Source organism: Tachysurus vachellii, chromosome 9, assembly GCF_030014155.1.
Source record: "Tachysurus vachellii isolate PV-2020 chromosome 9, HZAU_Pvac_v1, whole genome shotgun sequence".
Lineage (NCBI taxonomy): Eukaryota > Metazoa > Chordata > Actinopteri > Siluriformes > Bagridae > Tachysurus > Tachysurus vachellii.
The window spans coordinates 6,594,902-6,616,346 of NC_083468.1; the positions used below are offsets into that span (position 1 = coordinate 6,594,902).

The 21,445-nt window shown below is 37.7% G+C and overlaps 2 protein-coding genes across 4 annotated transcripts; both read right to left on the reverse strand.

Moving 5' to 3' along the window:
* Positions 1-1,894: 1,894 nt before the first annotated feature.
* six9 (SIX homeobox 9) lies at positions 1,895-5,197 on the reverse strand. Of its 2 annotated transcripts, XM_060877489.1 has the most exons (4): positions 4,677-5,197; positions 4,038-4,458; positions 2,873-3,036; positions 1,895-2,376 (listed from the first exon to the last, which is right to left on the reverse strand). In XM_060877489.1, the coding sequence occupies exons 2-4, from the start codon at positions 4,446-4,448 to the stop codon at positions 2,184-2,186; spliced, it is 768 nt and encodes a 255-aa protein (XP_060733472.1). In that variant the 5' UTR covers positions 4,449-4,458; positions 4,677-5,197; the 3' UTR covers positions 1,895-2,183. The 2 variants fall into 2 exon arrangements, with proteins under 2 accessions (XP_060733472.1, XP_060733473.1); XM_060877490.1 differs by lacking the exon at positions 4,677-5,197 and having other exon boundaries at positions 4,038-4,504.
* Positions 5,198-7,641: 2,444 nt separating this feature from the next.
* Positions 7,642-17,952, reverse strand: six5 (SIX homeobox 5). Of its 2 annotated transcripts, none has more exons than XM_060877487.1 (3): positions 17,197-17,952; positions 12,514-13,997; positions 7,642-12,320 (listed from the first exon to the last, which is right to left on the reverse strand). In XM_060877487.1, exons 1-3 carry the CDS (start codon positions 17,886-17,888, stop codon positions 11,644-11,646), a joined length of 2,853 nt encoding a protein of 950 aa, XP_060733470.1. In that variant the 5' UTR covers positions 17,889-17,952; the 3' UTR covers positions 7,642-11,643. The 2 variants fall into 2 exon arrangements, with proteins under 2 accessions (XP_060733470.1, XP_060733469.1); XM_060877486.1 differs by having other exon boundaries at positions 7,642-12,338.
* Positions 17,953-21,445: the final 3,493 nt, after the last annotated feature.

The following is a 21,445-nucleotide window of genomic DNA, read 5'->3' on the forward strand; positions in this document are numbered from 1 at the left end:
TCGAGTTCTTCTTGTTTCATTTTCCTTCATGCTACACGTAATCAGTTCACTCTGTACACTTTATAACAGAACGACTGAGTTTTCATGACTAAAAAGCAAGTGTTGATGTTTTAAATCTGAGGGACATGACTTTAGAAGACAATTCTTTGGAGATTTACCTTGTTCAGAACTGCTGCCTCCCAAGGCTGTGCTCAAATCCTTACCGAACATAGGAGTTAGCGATACATCAGTAATCACACTTCTGTGCATGCAGTTAACAACATATTTTCTAGCAGGTAATTAGTACATGACTACAGTAACTACAGTAGTTTTGTTTCAGCTGAAAATGAAGTCTTGGCTCATGTTTTACAGACTAAGGTCCCTTGACTTCAGGGCTTTTTTTCCCCGTTACAGAGCAGTTAGCGTCTAATAAACCTATTACACTGAGGTATTTCATTCACCAGCACTCACTCACTCCTTTTCGACCGCTTATCCGAACTACCTCGGGGAGCCTGTGCCTATCTCATGCGTCATCGGGCATCAAGACAGGATACACCCTGGACGGAGTGCCAACCCATCGCAGGGCACACACACACACTCTCATTCACTTACGCAATCACACACTATGGACAATTTTCCAGAGATGCCAATCAACCTACCATGCATGTTTTTGGATCGGGGGAGGAAACCGGAGTACCCGGAGGAAACCCCTGAGGCACAGGGAGAACATGCAAACTCCACACACACAAGGCCGAGGCGGGAATCGAACCCCCAACCCTGGAGGTGTGAGGCGAACGTGCTAACCACTAAGCCACCATGCCCCCTTCATTCACCAGCAATTATACAATATTTTCTGGACAATAAGCAAATTTTACCTGTTTAAAGAGCAAAATAAATTTATATTTGAGTCTCTTTGTTCAATATGTTATGTAAATGTCTCAGATATTTTTATTTTACAACAGGTTCTCTTAGCTCTCAAGACATTTTTAAAGTCTCCTGTTGGTAAAGTGTAGTTTCTCCTGTTTTGTTAGCTGATCCTTCTATCAGGACTGGAATATCTGTCATTATACAGAAGTGTCATGCTCAAAACACTTTCGATTCTCTTTATAAAATGGTTTTCTGCTTAGTTACTGCTGCTACCATAATGCTACCGTTTCTGCTCGTGATACACAATGCTAGCACAAAGCTAACCATCTTGTAACCTTTCATACCGTTCCTTTAATTTTTGAAGCACTATCAGTTATAATTAAACAGTAAGTTAGTAGATTAGCCGACTAGCATCTGATTGGTTTAGTAGTTCAATGAAAGCTAATCTATTTAAACAGCTGCTCAAGTAGCATGCTAGTTATTACATGATCAGATTTATATTTCTGGATGAGTTGTGAGAATGATGCTTTTTATTTTAAATAAAAGGAGACAAGGAAGATTTAAGCCACATTTTCTTCATTTACAAAGTATTACATTAAACAAAAAGTGGTCTTGTCAATAAAAGAAGATTTTGTGCTGTATTCTTTGTTTGCTAGTTAGCTGACATGGCTAGTTTTAGCAAAGACTAGAGACTAGCAACGGTGAGCAAATTCTTGCACTTGAATTTCTAATACATTAAAGAGTTATTACTTAAATGCATTTACTGACAGATACTGAATGAATTTTAGGAGTTCTACACCATTGGTTCATATAGTGTGGAAATTGTTGCTGTTTTGAAGCAAAGAAAATCACCAAGAGGCATTCTCTAAAATATTATTAACTTTAATTTTTTAAAACATCTTCATAATGGAGCTTTTTTATTTTTAAAGCTACTCTGACTTGGCCAAGAAATATATGCCCAAAAGTATGTCTAAATTTATACAATTATTAAGACGACTTTTTATTTATTTGTTTATTTTATTTTATTTTTATATATAAAATGATGCTTAAGTAGAAAGAACAGACGAAATGAAATACATATCAGTTTGCTGCAACACCTTCATGAGAACAAAAACATTTTACAATCCTGGACTATAAAGTAAACATGGTCTGATTTTGAAATGAAGCCATTTTCTTTATGTCTTCATGAAATGAGGTGTACAGTGTCTCCAACACGGACTAATCAGACTGGGAGGGAATTTTTGATTTCTCGTCACTAGGGTGCAGTAGCTTTCTGTGCATGTTCATATTCCAGCTCATTGAAGCGTGTTTATTCTGCACTGAAGGCTTGAATCGCCTCAGTAGGGAAAGTAGTTTGCTGTTCCCAGGTGTCTGAGAGGTGGAGGATGAACTGAAGGAAGCTGAGAGCAGGGCAACAGTTCTCTGGAGCTAGGGCTCGGTGGAGGTGAAAGATCATCGTCAGACCTGTGGAGTGAACATCTAGTTGTGCTGTCAGAGCCTAAGCACTCTGGCGCAGCATCCTCCAATTGTCTGTGATAGAAGAAGAAAAGAGAAGCTGAGAATTTCCAAGTAAACTTTATGCATGATTGGACAGGGTGAGGTCAAGAAAGCAGAGAAGACACAAAGTAATGAACGAATGAATTAATGACAGTTTATTTAAAGCGTTTTTACTTTAAGTTAGTTCACAATGTATTGTCTACATTCTCAAATTTACCAATTGTAAAAGGAGATAAATCCTTGTAAAGAAATATCTCAGCACGATATCTCTCCCTAGGGTTGGAATTAAAACAAACTGTGCTAAGATCATAAAAAATGTAACACAGACTCTCCAATATGGCAATTCTATGAAGACAGATTTTCATCATTATGTACAATAGTCACCTAATTTGAAATTTAATTATACAACGGTGTCTAAGCAAAGACGCCATTTTTAAAGCAGAAGTTGTGTCAGTATTCTTTAATGAGATAATGACTGAATATCACTACTGTGTCTAAAGCCAGAAGAAGATGATGTATGTTCCCTCACCCTTTGCGGCCTTGAGCAGCTCTGTCTCGCTGACGGCGGTTCTTGAACCAGTTGCTGACCTGAATGGCTGTAAGACCAGTCGCTGTGGCTAACTCCCGCTTCTCTCTGGGTGAGGGGTAGGGCTTCCTGCAGTACCACTCCCTCAGCACACACCGTGACTTCTCCTGCAAATACACAAACAAACACATTCAGCATGATGGCTCGACATTTTATTATAAGATTTGATACGATGACACTAACAGAATAAAGTTTGACAGATTTCATTTGGTGCCAGAGTGCAAACTGGTTCCAAACTCGTACCATACTATACTTTATTAAGAAAACTGTCCAAGATCTTTCGATTTTCATTATTTTTCTATTAAATTATTTAAAAAATAAACAACACATAGATTACTGTCAGTCTACTTATGTAGTGTATAATAGAATAATAGAATTTATTTAAATACTATTCTAAATAAAATAATTTGGAATGATTTTATGGTTAAAACCTTCGTCAGTAAATCATCAGCTTTAAATGTATGCTTATTAAAAATAAAGGAATGTCTATAAATTCTAATTTCCTCAAAGTCACTCAACTGTAATGACAAACATTCGTGTAATAAAAAATGTTTACAGAATTTTTTTATGAATTCATCAGTTTTAAATCACTAAATCTGTATTATCTGATATTGTAGAAACTGGATTAGTTTTTCCAGTTGAGGATTTCGGTGTAGTCTGATGCACATGGACATGGACAATACCTTGAAATATAAGTAACTGGAGGTAAGTTTTTAATGAAAAGCTCCAGTGTTGGGAAGATGGATAAAAGTACTTAACATCATCTGTAAGGCTTTTTCTTATGTCTGTTTCATGCAAAGACCATTATATTTATTGTTCTTATCGTAAGGTTGTACTTTTGAAAGTCATGCTAAATATATTTTCTGGATGTTTATGTACAGAATTAATCTGCTCCTAGAACTCCATTATAAATGAGCTTAATAAAGTCAATAGATTTTCCATTTTTTTTACTTTTCCCTACAGGGATATTTTGCAATTTTTTCCATACACCATCAGTTTATTTTTAATCTGTCTATTGGTTTCAAATGTTGAACCAAATGTCTCTCTAATTTGTATTTCTTACAGATATCAGTACCTTTCAATCAAGACCTGCATAAACAAATCCTACCTTGAAGCAGTAGCTGGTCTCTTCTCCATCCCAGATGGTTCGAGGCAGGGGAAACTTTCGCCGTACGCGGTATTTGCCCACAGCACCAAGAGGGCGCCCTCGGTGCAGCTCAGCCTCTAGGTAACGTGCTCGAAGCCAGAGCTGCTGGAGAAGCGTGTGACTGCTTGGGGAGAACACATTGGCCTCGATTAGAGCGTAGAGATCGCTGAACCGGCCCTGGTGGAAGGCCACAGCCGCCTGCGCCTTCAACATGCTCTCCATGCTCTGCTGTGAGCCCAGGTACGAGGAAGAAGGGCAGGAAGAGAGAGAAGGTACAGAACGGAGGAATGAGGATAAACGGTCGATACAACCACTCTGAAGCAGAACCTCACACACACATGCCACCTGATCCTGGGTAAAACCCGTTCCCATGGTGAGCAATCTGGAGGAGAGATTTGATTTTATATGGTTAGACAGATGTTCAGAAAAAGTAGCAGAACTTAATTTCAGTACCTTACTCAATACTGGACAATAATCCATGTCAATACCTAGTTACAGATTCAAATTAATTCAAAAACGTGTACCATTTGTACCGTTTCCAAGTTAACAAAGCCATGATATATAATTGTAGTGCACATTTCCACTGTTTCGTAACTTTACCTTCTCTCAGGATGGCCTTCTGTTAGGTTTCAAGAAGAAGATGCCAGTTGCATTGTAATACTTTCTCGTGAAAGTGCTGCCAAGCAGAGAATCTGAGAGTGTATCCAAGCATATGAGGCTTCACACACTTATACCTGTTTTTGCCTGAGCTGTAGATCCACCCATGACAAAGTACACACAGGTAACCGGAGCCCATGGGGGTTAAGAAAACACTGACAAGCACTAACACACATTTTGCATTGAGTCATACACCCACAAAACAAAACAATCCTGTTAACTAGGAGCCTTGCTGAGTGTCTTAAATAGTGAGGGGCATATCGAAAATAAACACATTTACATTTGAATGCATTCGTATTTACAACTCAAATTAGGGTACCAACGTTTAAGCCAATTTGGTTAGCGATGACTCCTGCATGGCGTAGAAGTAATGAAGGTAAGAGGGACGGACGTCATTTGCCTCCAAAAGTGCACTGAAAAATGTCACAAACGTGCACCAAGAGAGCAGGATTGTCAAAGTGCTTTTAAGATCTATGTGCAATAGAAGCAACAGTTTAACCAAAAAACAACTTTAAATAACTAAGACCCTCATACAACTAACCTTTTTTTTTGGAAAAAAATTGAATTAAAGAAATATTTTTTTTTTCTTTTACAAATCAGGAAGATATGTTAGATGTTTGCATGTCGATTTTTAGCGAAGCCATGTTTCTCACCCAAAACTATTTTTCCCATCATTATATACACCAAAACCATGCAATCCTTTAAAAACAGATATGATTCTGCTGTAACATTAACTCATTTTTAGCAAATTTGCTGATGCAGTTCAAATGCATGTTTTAAATTGGCAATTTGCCAACATTTATTTATTAATTAAATTATATTATACGTTTGATTTATTTATAGTTGCATTTAATGTTATTGAACAACAAATCAAGTTAGTTCCTGGAGTCATTTACATTATAGCAGCTATAATGTGTGTGAGTATATATATATACACACAACCCCTGGCAAAAAGTATGGAATCACCTCTCTCAGAAGATGTTCATTCAAATGTTTAATTGTGTAGAAAAAAAACAAGCACATATATGCCACAATACAATTTTCACTCAACAATCCAAACTTCTGGCTGTATAAAACACTTAAAAAAAAAACAAAGAAAGATAACTATAGTCAATTACAACTGTTTTTACAGATCAAACAGAGGAAAAAATATGGAATCACACAAATCAGAGGGAAATTATATGGAATCACCATGCACTTTGCATTTCTAAAACAAACACCTATATCTGATTACAACTGCTAATTAGTCTGCAGTTAAAAAAGAGTGCTTGAACACATTAGTGATGTGTTGAACCAAGATGATTGACATGACTCATGGCTCCAACACGAGAGATGTCAGTTGAAACAAAGGAGAGGATTATCAAACTTCTCGAAGAAGGTAAATCTTCACGGAATGTTGCAAAAGATGTCGGTTGTTCCCAGTCAGCTGTGTCTAAAATCTGGACCAAGTACAAATCAAATGGAAAGGTTGTAAAAGGGAAGCGTACTGGTAGACCAAGAAAGACATCAAAGCGCCAAGACAGAAAACTTAAAGCAATATGCCTTGAAAACAGAAAATGCACAACAAAACAAATGAGGAACAAATGGGCAGAAAGTGGAGTCAATGTCTGTGACCGGACTGTAAGAAATCGCCTAAAAGAAATGGGATTTACATACAGAAAAGCCAAACCATCATTAACATCTAAACAGAAAAAAACAAGGTTTCAGTGGGCTAAAGAAAGACAATCTTGGACTGTGGATGACTGGATGAGAGTTATATTCAGTGATGAATCACCAATCTGCATCGAGCAGGGTGATGATGCTGGAACTTTTGTTTGGTGCCGTTCCAATGAAATTTATAAAGACAACTGCCTGAAGAAAACATGCAAATTTCCACAATCATTAATGATATGTGGTTGTGTGTCAGATAAAGGTATGGGAGAGATGACAGTCATTACATCTTCTATAAATGCACAAGTCTATGTTGAGATTTTGGACACTTTTCTTATTCCATCAATTGAAAGGATGTTTGGTGATGGTAGCATCATTTTTCAGGATGATAATGCATCGTGCCATAGGGCAAAATCTGAGAAAACATTCCTACAGGAAAGACATATAATGTCAATGTCATGGCCTGCAAATAGTCCGGACCTCAATCCAATTGAAAATCTGTGGTGGAAATTAAAGAATTAAATCCAGGCCTCAGAGAATTCAAGCTGTTATAAAAGCCAGAGGTGGTGCAACAAAGTACTAGTAGTGTTTTTATTTGGTGATTCCATATAATTTTCCTCAGATTTGTGTGATTCCATATATTTTTTCCTCTGTTTGATCTGTAAAAACAGTTGTAATTGACTATAGTTATCTTTCTTTGTTTTTTTTTAAGTGTTTTATACAGCCAGAAGTTTGGATTGTTGAGTGAAAATTGTATTGTGGCATATATGTGCTTGTTTTGTTTTCTACACAATTAAACGTTTGAATGAACATCTTCTGAGAGAGGTGATTCCATACTTTTTGCCAGGGGTTGTATACACACACACACACACACACACACACACACACACAGGTCTTTGCTTGACTTTCTCTTGGAGATAATGAGCCACCTGTTACAGAGAAATTGCATAGCACATCCTCTGTCTTGCTGATTTTGCTGTGGGGGAAAAATTAAGGACTCTTTAAAAAGCTGGGTACAATTTGCTAGCACTGAAGACTCCTTGGATATATTTTTTAATAAACCACACTGTACAGAACCATATATCAACCAAATCAACTAATAGATGCTTTTCCTTTTGACAGACATAACTGACCAATCAGATTAGAGAATACAATCAGCGCTATCGTATAAAAGAGCTGTCTATTATTTTTTATCTATAAACTTAATGGTTTTACCCAAAGGGCACCAGCCTTAAAGAAAACACCCAAAAGTCCCATAAGATGTTGCTTTCCTTTATTATTCCTTATCAATTTGTTGACTTGGGGAATAAAGCTGTAGTAACACAAGAATCTGCAAGAGTTTATAAGCTATTTGACTAGCAGTAACGATGAGACACTATAATCCCAATGCAAAACTAAAGGAGCAAACAGGTCTTGAATGACTCTGTACATTTTGTGAAAGGAGCACAGCTCTGTATTTGGATTGTGTTCTGCCTGTCTAGAAAGTCACTTTGGATAAAGGCATCTGAAACATGAATAAATGCAAATGTAAATGTAAATAAATGTGAAGGTATTCATCAAAACCACAAAATGAGACGAAACAGCTTGCATTGCAAAGTATATTTAACACAATGCCAAAAAAAAATTAGATTGAATATAAAAAAATAGAATAACTATAACAAATACAAAACAGCTCTTTAAAAGAGATATGCTGTTTATCATGCTGGGAACAAAAGAAATAAAAAAAATTCCCTTTATTAAATTTAAAGTACATTGCAAAATTCTTTGGCTTGATTAGCTGTATATTTTCCTTGGGATGGAGAGGAGTGTGGCTTTGTATATCTGATAGTACTGTAACAACTATGATAAAATAAGCCATAAAAAAAAAACGACAACATTCAATATCGGCAACAGGAAAGTTCATTGCTTGTTGCTCATTTACACCAATGCACACAGACACTGACACAAACACACACACACAAATTCCCTTTGTTTCTTACATACTGGGAAAACAACACATTGTTCAGGTGCATGGAAGAATTAAAACAGATAAAGTAATACAAGCCTTTGGCATATAAATGCTACATGTCCTATTTTGAATACACTTCTAAAATATAATTATTTCCAGAAAATATATAGAAAATGCGACTGAAGAGTTCTGATGGACATCTGTGGATCTGCCAACAGCACACTGCTGGTTCATAACTAATTAATCAGGAGTGGACAAATCACCAATTATTAATCAGCCCACCAGTCAAAGCTCCATTATGCTACCCAACATGTTATGTCCAGAAATCTATTTAAATAGACTAAAATGTGGTGAATAATACCACTTAATTCAAGCACAACAAGCAAATTATGTTAATTGCCTTAACTACATTTAGTCTAGTTAAAGAGGTTTGAAATAGGGCCTGATTCCCTGGGAGGGTAGTTTTATATAATCTTTACAGCCCTTCTCCTTATCATCTGAATCATATGTGCACTTTACACAAAAAGGTAGGAAGTCTTTGACTAATAAGATTTCAGCTTCAAGCTCTGGCTTTCTCTCGAACATAAAGACGCTAATTAAATCTAGTCAGTCTCTCCATTTTTGCCCGAAGGTGTTAATTGCGAGGTACCTGCACAATGAAATAACATAAGGTTTTTGTGCTGCACTGGACTGTACTTGGCTCAGCTTTGTCACTATTTCCCTTCATAATCCTGATTTTGCAAATATTATCTAGCCCCTCCATTACAGGTATATTATCACCCTGCTGAATATTAAACCTACTTGCTTCAGGTACCCAGACTAGTGATTTGTCCACCCCTGCTAAGGCTTTAAATATACACTGAAAATAAAACATACAGAACAAGAAAAAGGCACATTTAAGATTGGAATGAACAACAACATACATGTTGTCTCCTACAACATAACAGTACATAAAGATTGTATTAGTGTCATTATGTCACTTACTTATAGGTCAATATTATAGGTCAAAATTTCTTAATGGCTTCAGTAGGACCAATGATATTACCAAGAGCAGAGTAAATGACTAAGAAGTTCATGGCTAAAATGTGCAAAATATTATGACACGGTGGCCTACAGGAGATAAGCACCATAATTTGACATGGAGTCCAATTTGACTGAACAGCTTTTTATCCTTGTGTGCATCTAGAAATGTCAGAAATGATGAGTGAGCCAATCCCACAGATTGGCTCACTATATGGACTACCATACTTTGTGTATGGTAGTCCATACACAAAGTAACTCGTGAAATGTGACAACACAGCTCTGAAAAATTGCTGGCCTGACCTCATACAAGACATAGGTTTCAGAATCATCAATGAACAATTAATGTGGCTGCACAAGAATGAAAAACAACAGACATTGTGTGTAATTTGAAATAAATCCTACAAAATTCTCAATATAAAAAGAGGAGGAAAAAAAACAATATTATATTTGCACATAATTGATGAACATGTAGTGTGAAAACTGAGTCACATTCAAAAGAGTGTCAAAATCGCAAGATTTACCTTTATAGTAACTGGAGTCACCTAAAAACAATAAAAGCACCAAGTTTCTTTTCACACAAAATTGTCATTGCATAGATAAAAAAAAAAAAAAGATCAAATCGAACAGTAATAAACCCTTTTCTTTAAAGTAACTTGACGAACAGTACCTTCTCAACATGTGCTACACTGCAGAGATGGATGGGAGTGTTAAATCAGAAACTATGAAAAGCAACAGTCTCTGGAGTCTAGTAATAGAATCCTTGTACGGTGATGGTGCATAATTTAAATAGCAACAATGTGCATGTGTAGGAAAACATTAGGTGTCATGGGCTAACATTACCTAGGCAATCTAGCAACATGCTGAAAAAGTTCAGTCTTTGGATGCACATGAGAGGATAAAACGTATATACACACTGACAGACAGCACAATAAAGTATCTAAAAGTGATAAAATACCTTATAATACACGTTATCAGTTGTTTACTCTTTAAAAGCAACATCCCTCTCTTCTCATTGAGGATAAAACAACGTTAATGATTCATAACTTCAGCTAAATATCCTACACAAAGGGAACTCAAGCTTACTGTCTGGAAAATCCAGGCCTAGTTTCAGAAACCGTTTAAAGTGATCCTAAAGAAAGCGATAAGCATAGTCTATTATGTTGTCATGTGAAATGTAATCAAATTACAAAATAATTACACGTTTCTACAATGTATAGTTTAGGCTACTTCATGTTCCGAGGTCAACACACACACTCCTATCCAGGTGTCTGGCTTATAAAGAAGTTTAAAAAAAAAAAAATCCTGGGTTCCTCATTAAAGCTTGTTTTACGCTGTGTGATTTCATTGGTCTTTTAAGGTTATTAGTTCTCACAATGCACAGGATGAGCCTAGTATGAGCCAAATCATGTGTATTTATTAGATTTTATAATGATGATCCTTTAAGGATAGCTGTGACTAAGGAAAATTACTATGCTCTGTTTGCATCATAATGCACTTCTATACAAGTCCCCCTTTATGGCCATATTGGGTAAATGGTAAACTGTCCACCTTGTAATGTACTTAGCAAGCAGCATGTTTGCTGAAATTTTTGCAGTCATCAATGACAAATAAAACAAATATAGCAATGAGAACAGTGGCTGTGAGTGAAACAATCTTACTTTAGGAGACAAAAAGAACAATGGCTTCTTATTCCCATTACTTTAAAATACCCATTAAAATGTGCTGTAAAATCCAATAAAGTTTAGATTTGTAAATGTGGCTAAAAAAGGACAGATAAACGGGTCTGCGGTGCCTTCTCTGAATGAGCTGTGTTTAAACTGACTGACTAGTGTGTTTGACTGACAAACATTAACTTTGGAGTCTCATAAATTAATGATACGAAAATTGCTTGTATGGAAAATTCAAGCTACAATGAATGATTTCTATTTTAAAAAAGAAATAGCCCTGCTGTTTGGTAAATGCCCAAAAGGTAAATGCTCCATGATATTACTCCCTATGTCTTTCTGTGGGAAATAATACCTCAACAACCTATGGCTTTTTACTGTGAGTCCCAAAAAAATTATGATGTTAGATCCAACAAAATCTAGAAGCTTATGAGTGGATTGACCTGGGTTTTTTTTTGGTGGGGATTTTTTTTTACATGAAATATAAATGCTCATCATTTACTCAGAGTCTATCTTGATTCCTTTCTCTAATGCCATACATTGACACACACAAAATACAGAGTGCTGTGGACTTTATGTCAAGATTGTCTAAGAGCTCCTAAAAGGCAGCCCAAGTGAAGTACAGTTACAAACCCAAATCATCATCCACTGGGACAGACTGTAGTTGTGTAAGAATCTTTGAGTCTCCATCCATCTCTACATCGTCCAGATGAGATTCCCTATGTACATCATCACTTGGAGGAGGGGTACCCAATAGCAGGGACTCCCCACCTGGTAATCCCAATAATGCCGGGTCCTCGGGTAGATCCCCTTTCCCACGTACATCAAACAGTGTGAGTCCAGATGATGATGACAATGGAACAGGACTCCAAGCAGGCTGAATGAGATGAGGACCACTGGCTACCCCACTGCTCAGAGGACTGAATGAAAGCATGCTCTCAGGGCTGAGGGTCTGATGAGACGTTAGAACACTAGTAGGGGTTGGGGTTGGTGAGTCTGAGGTGTTTGGAGAGGCTCCTGGTGTAGGGTTAGCCAGGGCTCCAGTCTCAGGACTACAGTAAAGCGCAGATGAGCCAATTAAAGGAGATGACTGAAATGGATTAGAGGTCTGGACAGAGGATAGGGAGATGGGCTGATTTTGTAGTAATGTTCCTGTTGAGGTTTGTTCTAGTCCACTGCTGCTGTTTAAGCTTGGGCCTTGGTTTTCTGGAATGGATTTGACAGGCATACTGGTAAACTGGAAACCAGCTGGGATGGTGAGGATGAGTTTGCCATTCTGAACACTCAGGAAGGGACTGCCACCTGCCAAGAAGAAGTTACCTTAAAACAAGAGCAGAATAATGCAATCAAGCTCTCTTGTTTGATGGTGGAACAAAAATCAGTTGTGCTGCAGCTGGTGTATTAACCAACAGTAAAATTTAACTCTAGGTTTTAAAGAACTTCAAAATATTTGGTAAATCTAATATGGTTTTACCAATACTGTTCAATATCATACCTGGAGAAGTAGAAGGAAGTTGAAGAACACCTGAATTGAGAAGCTGGACACCTGGAATTGCACCAGCTGTAGGCACACTCTGAGGAGGTCCTATGGGGCTTATCCGTATAGCCCCTTGGGGCACAACACCTCCTCCAGAGCCTGATAAGATTTGGAAAGCACCTCCTGGAGTTGGGATGGAGAATGGGGGTGCTGCTGGGACCACCTGAGGGAAGGATATGGTCCCTGCAGATGCTCCAGCAATGGGGGATACAGGCATGAGTTGAGGCAAAGGTACAAGTTGGGGCTGCCCTGTGTCCTTGGACTGTGAAACAGGAACTACTTGAGTTGGTGAAGAGATGGGAATGCCTTGTGTACCCAGCGTCTGTATCTGGGGGCTGGTAGCTGAATTTGACTGGTCTGTTAACTGAAGTGTCAGCCCTTGTGGAGCCTGCCCATTAGGCACCTGGGGGACAGACACAATAGTATTCTCCCCAAGTGCAGAGGATCCATTGTGAAGTTGAGCTTGATTAGGTCTGTGCCCAATTTGCAGATTGGAGGTTGAAAACTGAGGGACGGAACTCTGGGACAGTTGAGTGGAAATGGGGGAAACTGGTACCAACTGAGGGCAAGACACCGGCGTCCCTGCTGGGTGCTGCACTAATTGAGACACTGGAATGCCCTGGATGGATGGTACCACCTGGGGCAAAGAAAGAACCTGAGAGCTTGAGACAGTGGAAGAAGATGAAATTTGTGAAACAGACGAAGTAGGATTTATTTGGGAACCTGCTGTTGCTACTACCAGAAACTCAGGTTGTTGAGTGGATTGTAGTGGCATCGCTAGGTTGGAATTAACTACACAAGATGGAGAAACTGCAGAAGAAAGAATGCCATTTTGAGTCAATGCTAATGAAGTAAGGGAAGTGTGAGTCATCACTGTGGAACAGATTGTAGATGTGGATATAGAGATGGGAGGCACAATTTGGGTGCCCTCTTGAGCCTTCATAGCCTCTGGAACAGTAATGAAGTCCAACGGAGACACATTATGGTTGGTCACTTTCGTTTCTTCCGTCAATGAGACAGGGACTGTGCTAGTGAGGTTGGGCTGCGTTACCATTTTGGCAATGCAGTTTTCGGGGACACTATTGTTACCATTACCCTTTGATATAACCTGAGCCCCATTGAGTAAAAGGGGAGTGTTGGTAGTCACGGGACTGAGGGTGACTGCATGACCATCACTCAGAGTCAGTCCATTAATAATGACCCCAGTTCCAGTCCCTGATAGTAACGGGCTCCCATTGAGCAACAGGGGATGAGGACTAGTAAGAAATCCCCCTGTGTTATTGAGAATAAGCTGTCCTCCAGTACTACAGGGGGCACTACTAGAGATGGATATGAGCGAAGGAGTTGAACCACCAGCCTCTTGAGCAGCAGACTTGTCAGTAATGTCTTCCAGATCAGCCTTACTAGCCTCATCCTCTGTGCTGTGGTTTCCATCAGATTCACTGAGAGAGAGAGAGAGAGAGAGAGAGAGAGAGAGAGAGAGAGAGAGAGAGAGAGAGAGAGAGAAAGAAAGAGAGAGAAACAATGACAATATGCAATGACTGAGTTCACTTACTTTGAACTTACATACCTAGCTATTTAAGTTGTAAAATGCAAAAAATAAGAATAGATCACTTAACCAAAACAAACAGAAGACAAAAAAGCTTCTAAAGACCAGCTTTACTTCACCTGAACTCACATGCTATTTGCCAGGCATTAAAAAAAACCCACATAGATACATTATACAGCACGAAGGACATGTAACATGCACAAACTCTATAAAAAAATTAACCTATTAAACACCTAAGAATTAATAGTTATGACCTCGCATTTATATATTTTTTTTTTTTGCAGATGCATGCAATACGTTACTCTTTCAGTCTAATTTAACAGAAATGCTACCATGGAAACCTTTTGTCAACATGTGAGCTGTTTGAGTGAATAGTGAGATGTATGATTCTGACTGTGTTTTGCAATACAATCTAAAAGAAGGTAGCATATTTAAGTTCTCCTTTGTGTATTTGTGCCGACTGATTTTAAGGGTCTCAGCAAAAAGAATGAACGTTATTGAACTTGAACAGCAAACAGGTATATAATATGTAATATACCCATGATTATGGTACAACACAATTCTAATATTTACAGACACAAAATAATATTTTCTAATATATATATATACTTCTTTTTCCTATACAGAAAATTGCAACTAATTGGGAATAATTAATAAAACCCACACAACAAGCAGTATTGAAGCCCAACAGCTCCAGGGTTCCTGGTCCGATCCTTAATACCTGTGTGGCGTTTCACACATTTCCTCAAGGTTTTCTGTTTTTTTCCCACCTACCAAAAACATGTAGGTGATAAGTGGATTGTATGTGCTAAATTGCCCTAAAGTGTGAATGCAAAACTGAACATGTGTGTGTTGGGGGTCTGTTAAAGAGACCCTGGAAACACTGCTCCTTGCGTTTCCAGGGCCTTTTTTGCATAGGAGACAATATTGTACATGAAATTTTTAAAATACAATAATTGTGATTATTTTCATCTTGCTACAGATTGAAAACAAGGCACAGCTATGTACCAACTTGTGACTGAAATGACTTCCTAAGTAATCAGCTTGACTAACAGTGGTTATTGCATTCAGTCTAGTCCCAAACACAAGAATGATCTGCATCTATGGGTAAGGATAAAACTGAGGAAGAGAGAAAAAATATTGCCCCTCCTGATCGAACCTGAATACTATTAAAATTCCACTATAGTGACAGCGGTGATTATGAGCAGCTAGAAGTCTGGAGAGCGCAGTATTACTGCCTAACCACAAACCTTTGTGTTAATAGAGGCATGTTAATATAACTTCAATAGCAAGTAAGTTCTTAATTCAAGAATTAACATTAAAGAAATCGTATCATCTTAGTATGCTGGAACGGTATTTATGTTAATATTAAACATATTTAAAAACTGCATTATCATTTTAAAGAATGATACTATAGGTGAATAGGGTAATTTTTGTTATATATTCATATATAAATATTTTATATTTATATTTTCATATATTCAAATATTGTTTATATATATATATATATATATATATATATATATATATATATATATATATATATATATATATAAACAGACCTTTGCCATCTGACTGTTAATATTCTTGTTCTGAAAAATTTCCTCTTACTTTTACTGTTAATTCACAACTACGCTTATCATACCAGAACATTCTGTAGTGTCTTTTGTACCAAAGACTATCAACTACTGCAATGTTTAATTTATTAATCACTGGCATCTTGTACTTTTAATCCATTAGATAATTAGAATTAATGTCCCTGATACAAGTTCATGTTCAGCTTGTTATGTTACTGAAAAATAACAGAAAGTGCAAAGACGCCTGTCTTTTTTGTTCTATTAAATAAATAGCATTCAATAAACGTCTAATTACTGGAAAATTCACCATATCAACACGAACGTTTTTCTTTCATAAAAAAACAAACAAACAAACAAACAAAAAAACAAGAAAATTATAAAATCTAATGGAAAACCTTCCAAGAATAGTGGAGGATTTTATAACAACAAGGGGGATTAAATCTATAATCATGTGTTAACCAAGCACATGTAGGTGTGATAAACACAAACAGTCCACAAACCTTTGGCCATTAAATGTATTAAACTGTGATCTGATTTACAGCCAGCACTTGCATCTGAGCTGATATGAAATATTATATCATCATTATCATCATCTGGACTATTCACTTAAAAAGAAAAGCACATTTTGACCTTTTTCACTGTCAAATCTAATGCAATGTAATGAATTCATGAACCTTTTAGGAAATAACTCCTATAATAAAGTCCATCTTTTAAGGATGTGTAGAAAGATGTAGAACTTCATGAATTCTGGGCAGTTAGAAACACAGATTATTGGTTTAAACGTGTAGTGACTTGACTAGAGATCAGTTTTGTTAAGGTTTTTAGCTGGCATGTTTCTTTTCCTTGAAATTCCTATGCAGTGTTGTGCCTCAGGGAGACGTCGCCATGCAGCATGTCGGGAAACTTGAGACACTTCTGGGTGAGATCACATTTCACAACAAAGCAACACGCTTTCACACAGACACTCGATCCTGATTTCAGTCTCAACTGGCTAATCAAATCCGAGCACCAACATTCCCAACTTTTCTTTCCAACTTTCCAACTCGGGTTGAATAAAATTAAAAGCAAACGTCACGGTTCCAAGGCCGCGATACTTCGACCTAGTTTCCAAAGAAAACAGTAGTTTTACACGACATCAGTGTCTCACCAGTACGATTCATCTACAATGTACAATTTATGCCTGTCTAAACAAACCGCTTTTCACCTTGCTGAGGTAGATTAATGCGTAAAAACAATGCCGCTCAACCCGAAACAAAGCCCATGCGTAAACAACAAAGTTACCACTGCACCAATTAGTGTCAGTGTTCCAGTCTTATGTTGTTCATTTTGATTGATCGTACACCGATTTCGTAAACAAAAGAGGTTTGTTTTGGCTCGTATACCGTGATCTAAAAGGGCACCTGGCTCCAATACACAACACAGACCACAAATAAGAAATAAATAAATAAATAAATAAATAACTCGGTCAAAACCAAAGCTTATTCACTGCAACATCTGACTGAGGTAAATTGTTACCTTTTGCTATTAGTACCGGATGGAGTTCGGTCTCTTTGTCGCCGATTTTTGAACCAATTGCTCACTTGTGTCAAAGAAAGTCCGGTAAGCTTGGCTAGATTTTTCTTCTCGTCAGGAGTTGGGTACCGGTTAACTTTGTAACACTCTTTCAGGGCGTTGCGAGACTTTTCCTTGAAACAATACACGGTTTCCTCTCCGTCCCAGATGGTCTTTGGAAGGGGAAACTTTTTGCGCAGCCGGTACTTGTCCACTGCGCCCAGGCTGCGACCCCGCGACCTCTCCGCCTCCTTGTAGCGCGCTCTCAGGTAGAGGTCCTGCAGGAACCCGTGGTTGCTCGGGTGGAAGTCGCGGCTCTCTAAGATGGCGTACAAGCCTGCAAAGTCCTCGCGGTGGAAGGCGACCAGGGCCTGGGCCTTAAGCAGGGTCTCGTTGCCACGTAGCACGTCGGACGAAGGAGGGATGGTAGCCAGGAAGCTCCACAGGCGATCCACGTTGCCCGCCTGCAGGAGAGCTTCGCATACGCAGGCGACCTGCTCACTGGAAAAGCCGAGCGCGGACTTTGGGAAGGTCTCAAACAGCCGCTCAGAAACTTCATCCGAGTCTTTTTCCTCTTTGACTCGGGCTTCTGATTGTCCAGATTCGGCGCTTCCATTCTCCGTTTGTTCTGGAGACTCCAAAGACAAGGAAGCCATTTTTGGTTGAACTTTTTTTCTCTTTCGGTTCCTCCTCCCTCCCTCTCGTTCCCTCAGCCCATTCTCCGGGTATACTCCGTGGAAGAGTCGGAAAAGTGTCGGTTCTTTTTTTTTTTTTTTGAACGAATCGTTTGTAGTGAGTCTGTTATGGGTTTGCAGAGTTACCCTCTTATTCAATTACAATTAAAATGACACATTTACGATTTTGCAATTTTTTAAATTACATTTCAATTTAACATTTCTATATAACATATCTTAAATATGATAAACAATAATACTAATAATACTAATAATACTACTACTAATAATAATAGTAATGATAATAATAATAATAATAATAATAATAATAAATCATAGTAATAATAATAATAATAATAATAATAATAATAATAATAATAATAAATCATAGTAATACATAATAATAATAATAATAATAATAATAATAAAGTTTTAGGCAACAACTTTTTCCATCTAAGCATTGGTTAATGGTTTATTTTCCCCACTTTGCCATACATGATTATAATTAACTGTAAACACATTGCTATATAAATGCTACTTTATCTACATACAAGATATCTGATTGTATTGATGATTATACACAGCTAGTTTGCAATTCACAGACAATTTCACAGTTATCAATTTTCTTTAACCAATAAAAATAGGTTTAAATATTAACCAATTAATATGAGTAATGACAAATGTACATTAGCCTATTTGATATTTTTCTATTACCGACGAATCTAACGAATCAACATGTTTATCTGATTCATTGAAGCAGGTTTGGTCGTACGAATCGACTCACTAAAGCGAGTTGTAAATGTGTGTACCGATCGAGGCGCCACGCCCCTCACGTTTCTGACTCATTTGACTCAAAAATAAGTCAAATATTTTCAAATAAATGTTAAACAGTTGTTGTGATGGAAATACAGAAATGTTGCAGTCGAAGAGTGGGAGAAGTTCAACGTGTCTTAGTTATATTATTCATCTAAAACTAAACATACCTAAACTAAAATATACTTTGAAACACTACTGCTAAATTGGACTTGGATTTTAAATAGTAATCTATAATCTGTGTATAATAATAAACCAGAATTGATGGGGAATATTAGTGACTGAAAGAGAATAAAACGTACTGAATTTAGTGACTCGGGTAGTAATTCACTTAAAAGCAAAAAAATAAAAAAATTATTAATATTTTTATTCTATATCTATTATTCTGTTCTTAGGTTAACTAAGTAAACATCTGACTAGCTAGTTTAGCTCACCCAGCTCGCTCAAGGCTTCCTGTGCATGTAAGTTGCGTGTTGAGCTGTAAAATGATGATCTATCCATTGTTTTTTTTTTTTTTTTAAATAATTTGCGTATTATTATCACATGCTTTCTCTTGTAAAATTTAAAACTGAAGAACCTAATTAATTTACTAACTAATAAAGAATTGAATCTGCCTCAGACATTGCTACTGATTAAACACTGGGCAAGTGAAGTGTAGGCTTTCAGCAAGATGCTGCTAAATTATAATTGGTGCAAAATCATGAATAATTCTCACTCACTCATTTTCTACCGTTTATCCTGTGTACCTCAGGTCACGGGGAGCCTGTGCCTATCTCAGGCATCATTGGGCATCAAGGCAGGATACACCCTGGATGGAGTGCCAACCCATCGCAGGGGACACATACACACTCTCATTCACTCACGCAATCACACACTACGGACAATTTTCCAGAGATGCCAATCAACCTACCATGCATGTCTTTGGACCGGGGGAGGAAACCGGAGTACCCGGAGGAAGCCCCCAAGGCACAGGGAGAACATGCAAACTCCGCACACACAAGGTGGAGGCGGGAATTGAACCCCCAACCCTGGAGGTGTGAGGTGAACGTGCTAACCACTAAGCCACCGTGCCCCCATCATGAATAATTGAAATATTTTTAAATTCTTTTTCATTACCTTCCACGTATATACATATGAAGTTTATATTTACAATTTTAAACAGTGCCATGGTCCCCAGTTTAATACTCAGCTTGGATTACTGTTTGTATTGAGTTCTACATCTCCTCCAAATGTTTACGTGGGTTTCTTGTGGGTTCTGTGGTGTCCTCCCACCTCCTGAGATGGGAGATGGATTCGTTATGCTAAAAATGCCTCTACATGTAAATGTGTGTTCATGATGTCCAACAATAGATTGGCATATTGTCTAGTGTGTATTCACTCACATATTTTTTGCATTATTTACCAACTCTACCACAATCCTGATCAGGGTAAATCAATTAGTCATATAGAAGATGAATGAATTCATAATTCCATCCTAAGCAATTAAACTGAAATGTGTATTCTATTCCATATAATTCCATTGGATTTTTGCATGATTTATTAGTTGTCATTCATGTTGACTGTGTTCAGAACATCTGAGAATTGATTGGTGCAAAATGGGCGCATTTGGTGCAGCAAATGTTCTCCTGTGTAGGCTTAAGAGAGAGTAGGTGATGCAACAAGATGACCCAAAACACAGGAGTAAATCACAGAATGGATGAAAAAGAAGAAATTTTTGTTTTGTAGGGAGCAGTGTTTGGAAATTTCTCCTCATTGTTGTGCATGTCTTATAAACAGCTACAGGAAACATTTGGTGGATGTTATTGTTGCTTAAGAAGATGTGTTAATAAGTTCAAGCGTTCACATCGAGCCTGAACTGAAGTTGTTTACTCAGTAAGACATGAAAAGTACAAATGTTTGTGTGTTATTAATTTAGTTGGATTGTGTTTGTCTATATTTTGACTTCAAGATCAAACCATATTTGATGAGTTAACAGTGTGGAACTCGCAGTCATTCCAAAGAGTTTGCATGTTTTTTTCTTGCACATGAACATCTCTTCTGGTGGGAAGTTTTGGATTTGGATTGGAATTCATTTAGAGCACATTTCTCTCTACAGTGATTTTCTGTTGACATTATTTGTCTGGGTTGCACAGTCCTCACTTGTTTTCAGTTTGGTCACTTATTTTCCTAGCTGAAATGCAGATCGCACCTGGGGAGAACATACTTTCCTCAAATTTGCATGATTTGAAAAAGGCCAATACAATCAGACATGTTCTAATACGTTCTGTGCTCTGATATTCATTTTCTGTGAATGTTTAACACTATACAATTAGTCTTTGATGTATTATGTAGAGCACTGGATTAATTTGTTTTGGACCTTTACTGCCTGTTCAAACACCTGAGTTAAGTAATACGTTAGAGTGTGTGTTTGTGTGTGTGTGTGTTTTAGTGCATTTGTGTGGGAGATTCAGCTTTGCATGCTGTATAGGAGTGCAGTCTTTAGCATAATTCCCAGGCAAACCTCCACACCTGGAGGGCTGAGGGAAATGAAGCACAGCTTTGCACCGTCATGGCATCCCAGTGAAGGAATGTAAACTTCACTTCCAGAGGTGAAGTGGTGGTGGTGGTGGTGGTGGTGGTGGTGGTGTCTCTGGGGGTTGAATGGTAGTAAGAAGTTGAGAGTGTGCTGTAAACCGCCCCTACCCAATCCTACCCCCATTTATCTCCACCTCTGAAGTGTCACACTT

Excerpts from the sequence above, each read along its gene's own strand:
- six9 (XM_060877489.1), bottom strand. The coding sequence starts at position 4,448 with ATGGGAACGGGTTTTACCCAGGATCAGGTGGCATGTGTGTGTGAGGTT. Across the intron at positions 3,037-4,037 it reads AGACCAGCTACTGCTTCAAG|GAGAAGTCACGGTGTGTGCT; the intron begins GTAGGATTTGTT and ends GTGTATTTGCAG. Across the intron at positions 2,377-2,872 it reads GCTGCTCAAGGCCGCAAAGG|ACAATTGGAGGATGCTGCGC; the intron begins GTGAGGGAACAT and ends CTTCTATCACAG.
- six5 (XM_060877486.1), bottom strand. The coding sequence starts at position 17,888 with ATGGCTTCCTTGTCTTTGGAGTCTCCAGAACAAACGGAGAATGGAAGC. Across the intron at positions 13,998-17,196 it reads TCCGGTACTAATAGCAAAAG|TGAATCTGATGGAAACCACA; the intron begins GTAACAATTTAC and ends TCTCTCTCTCAG. Across the intron at positions 12,339-12,513 it reads ACTTCCTTCTACTTCTCCAG|GTAACTTCTTCTTGGCAGGT; the intron begins GTATGATATTGA and ends TCTTGTTTTAAG.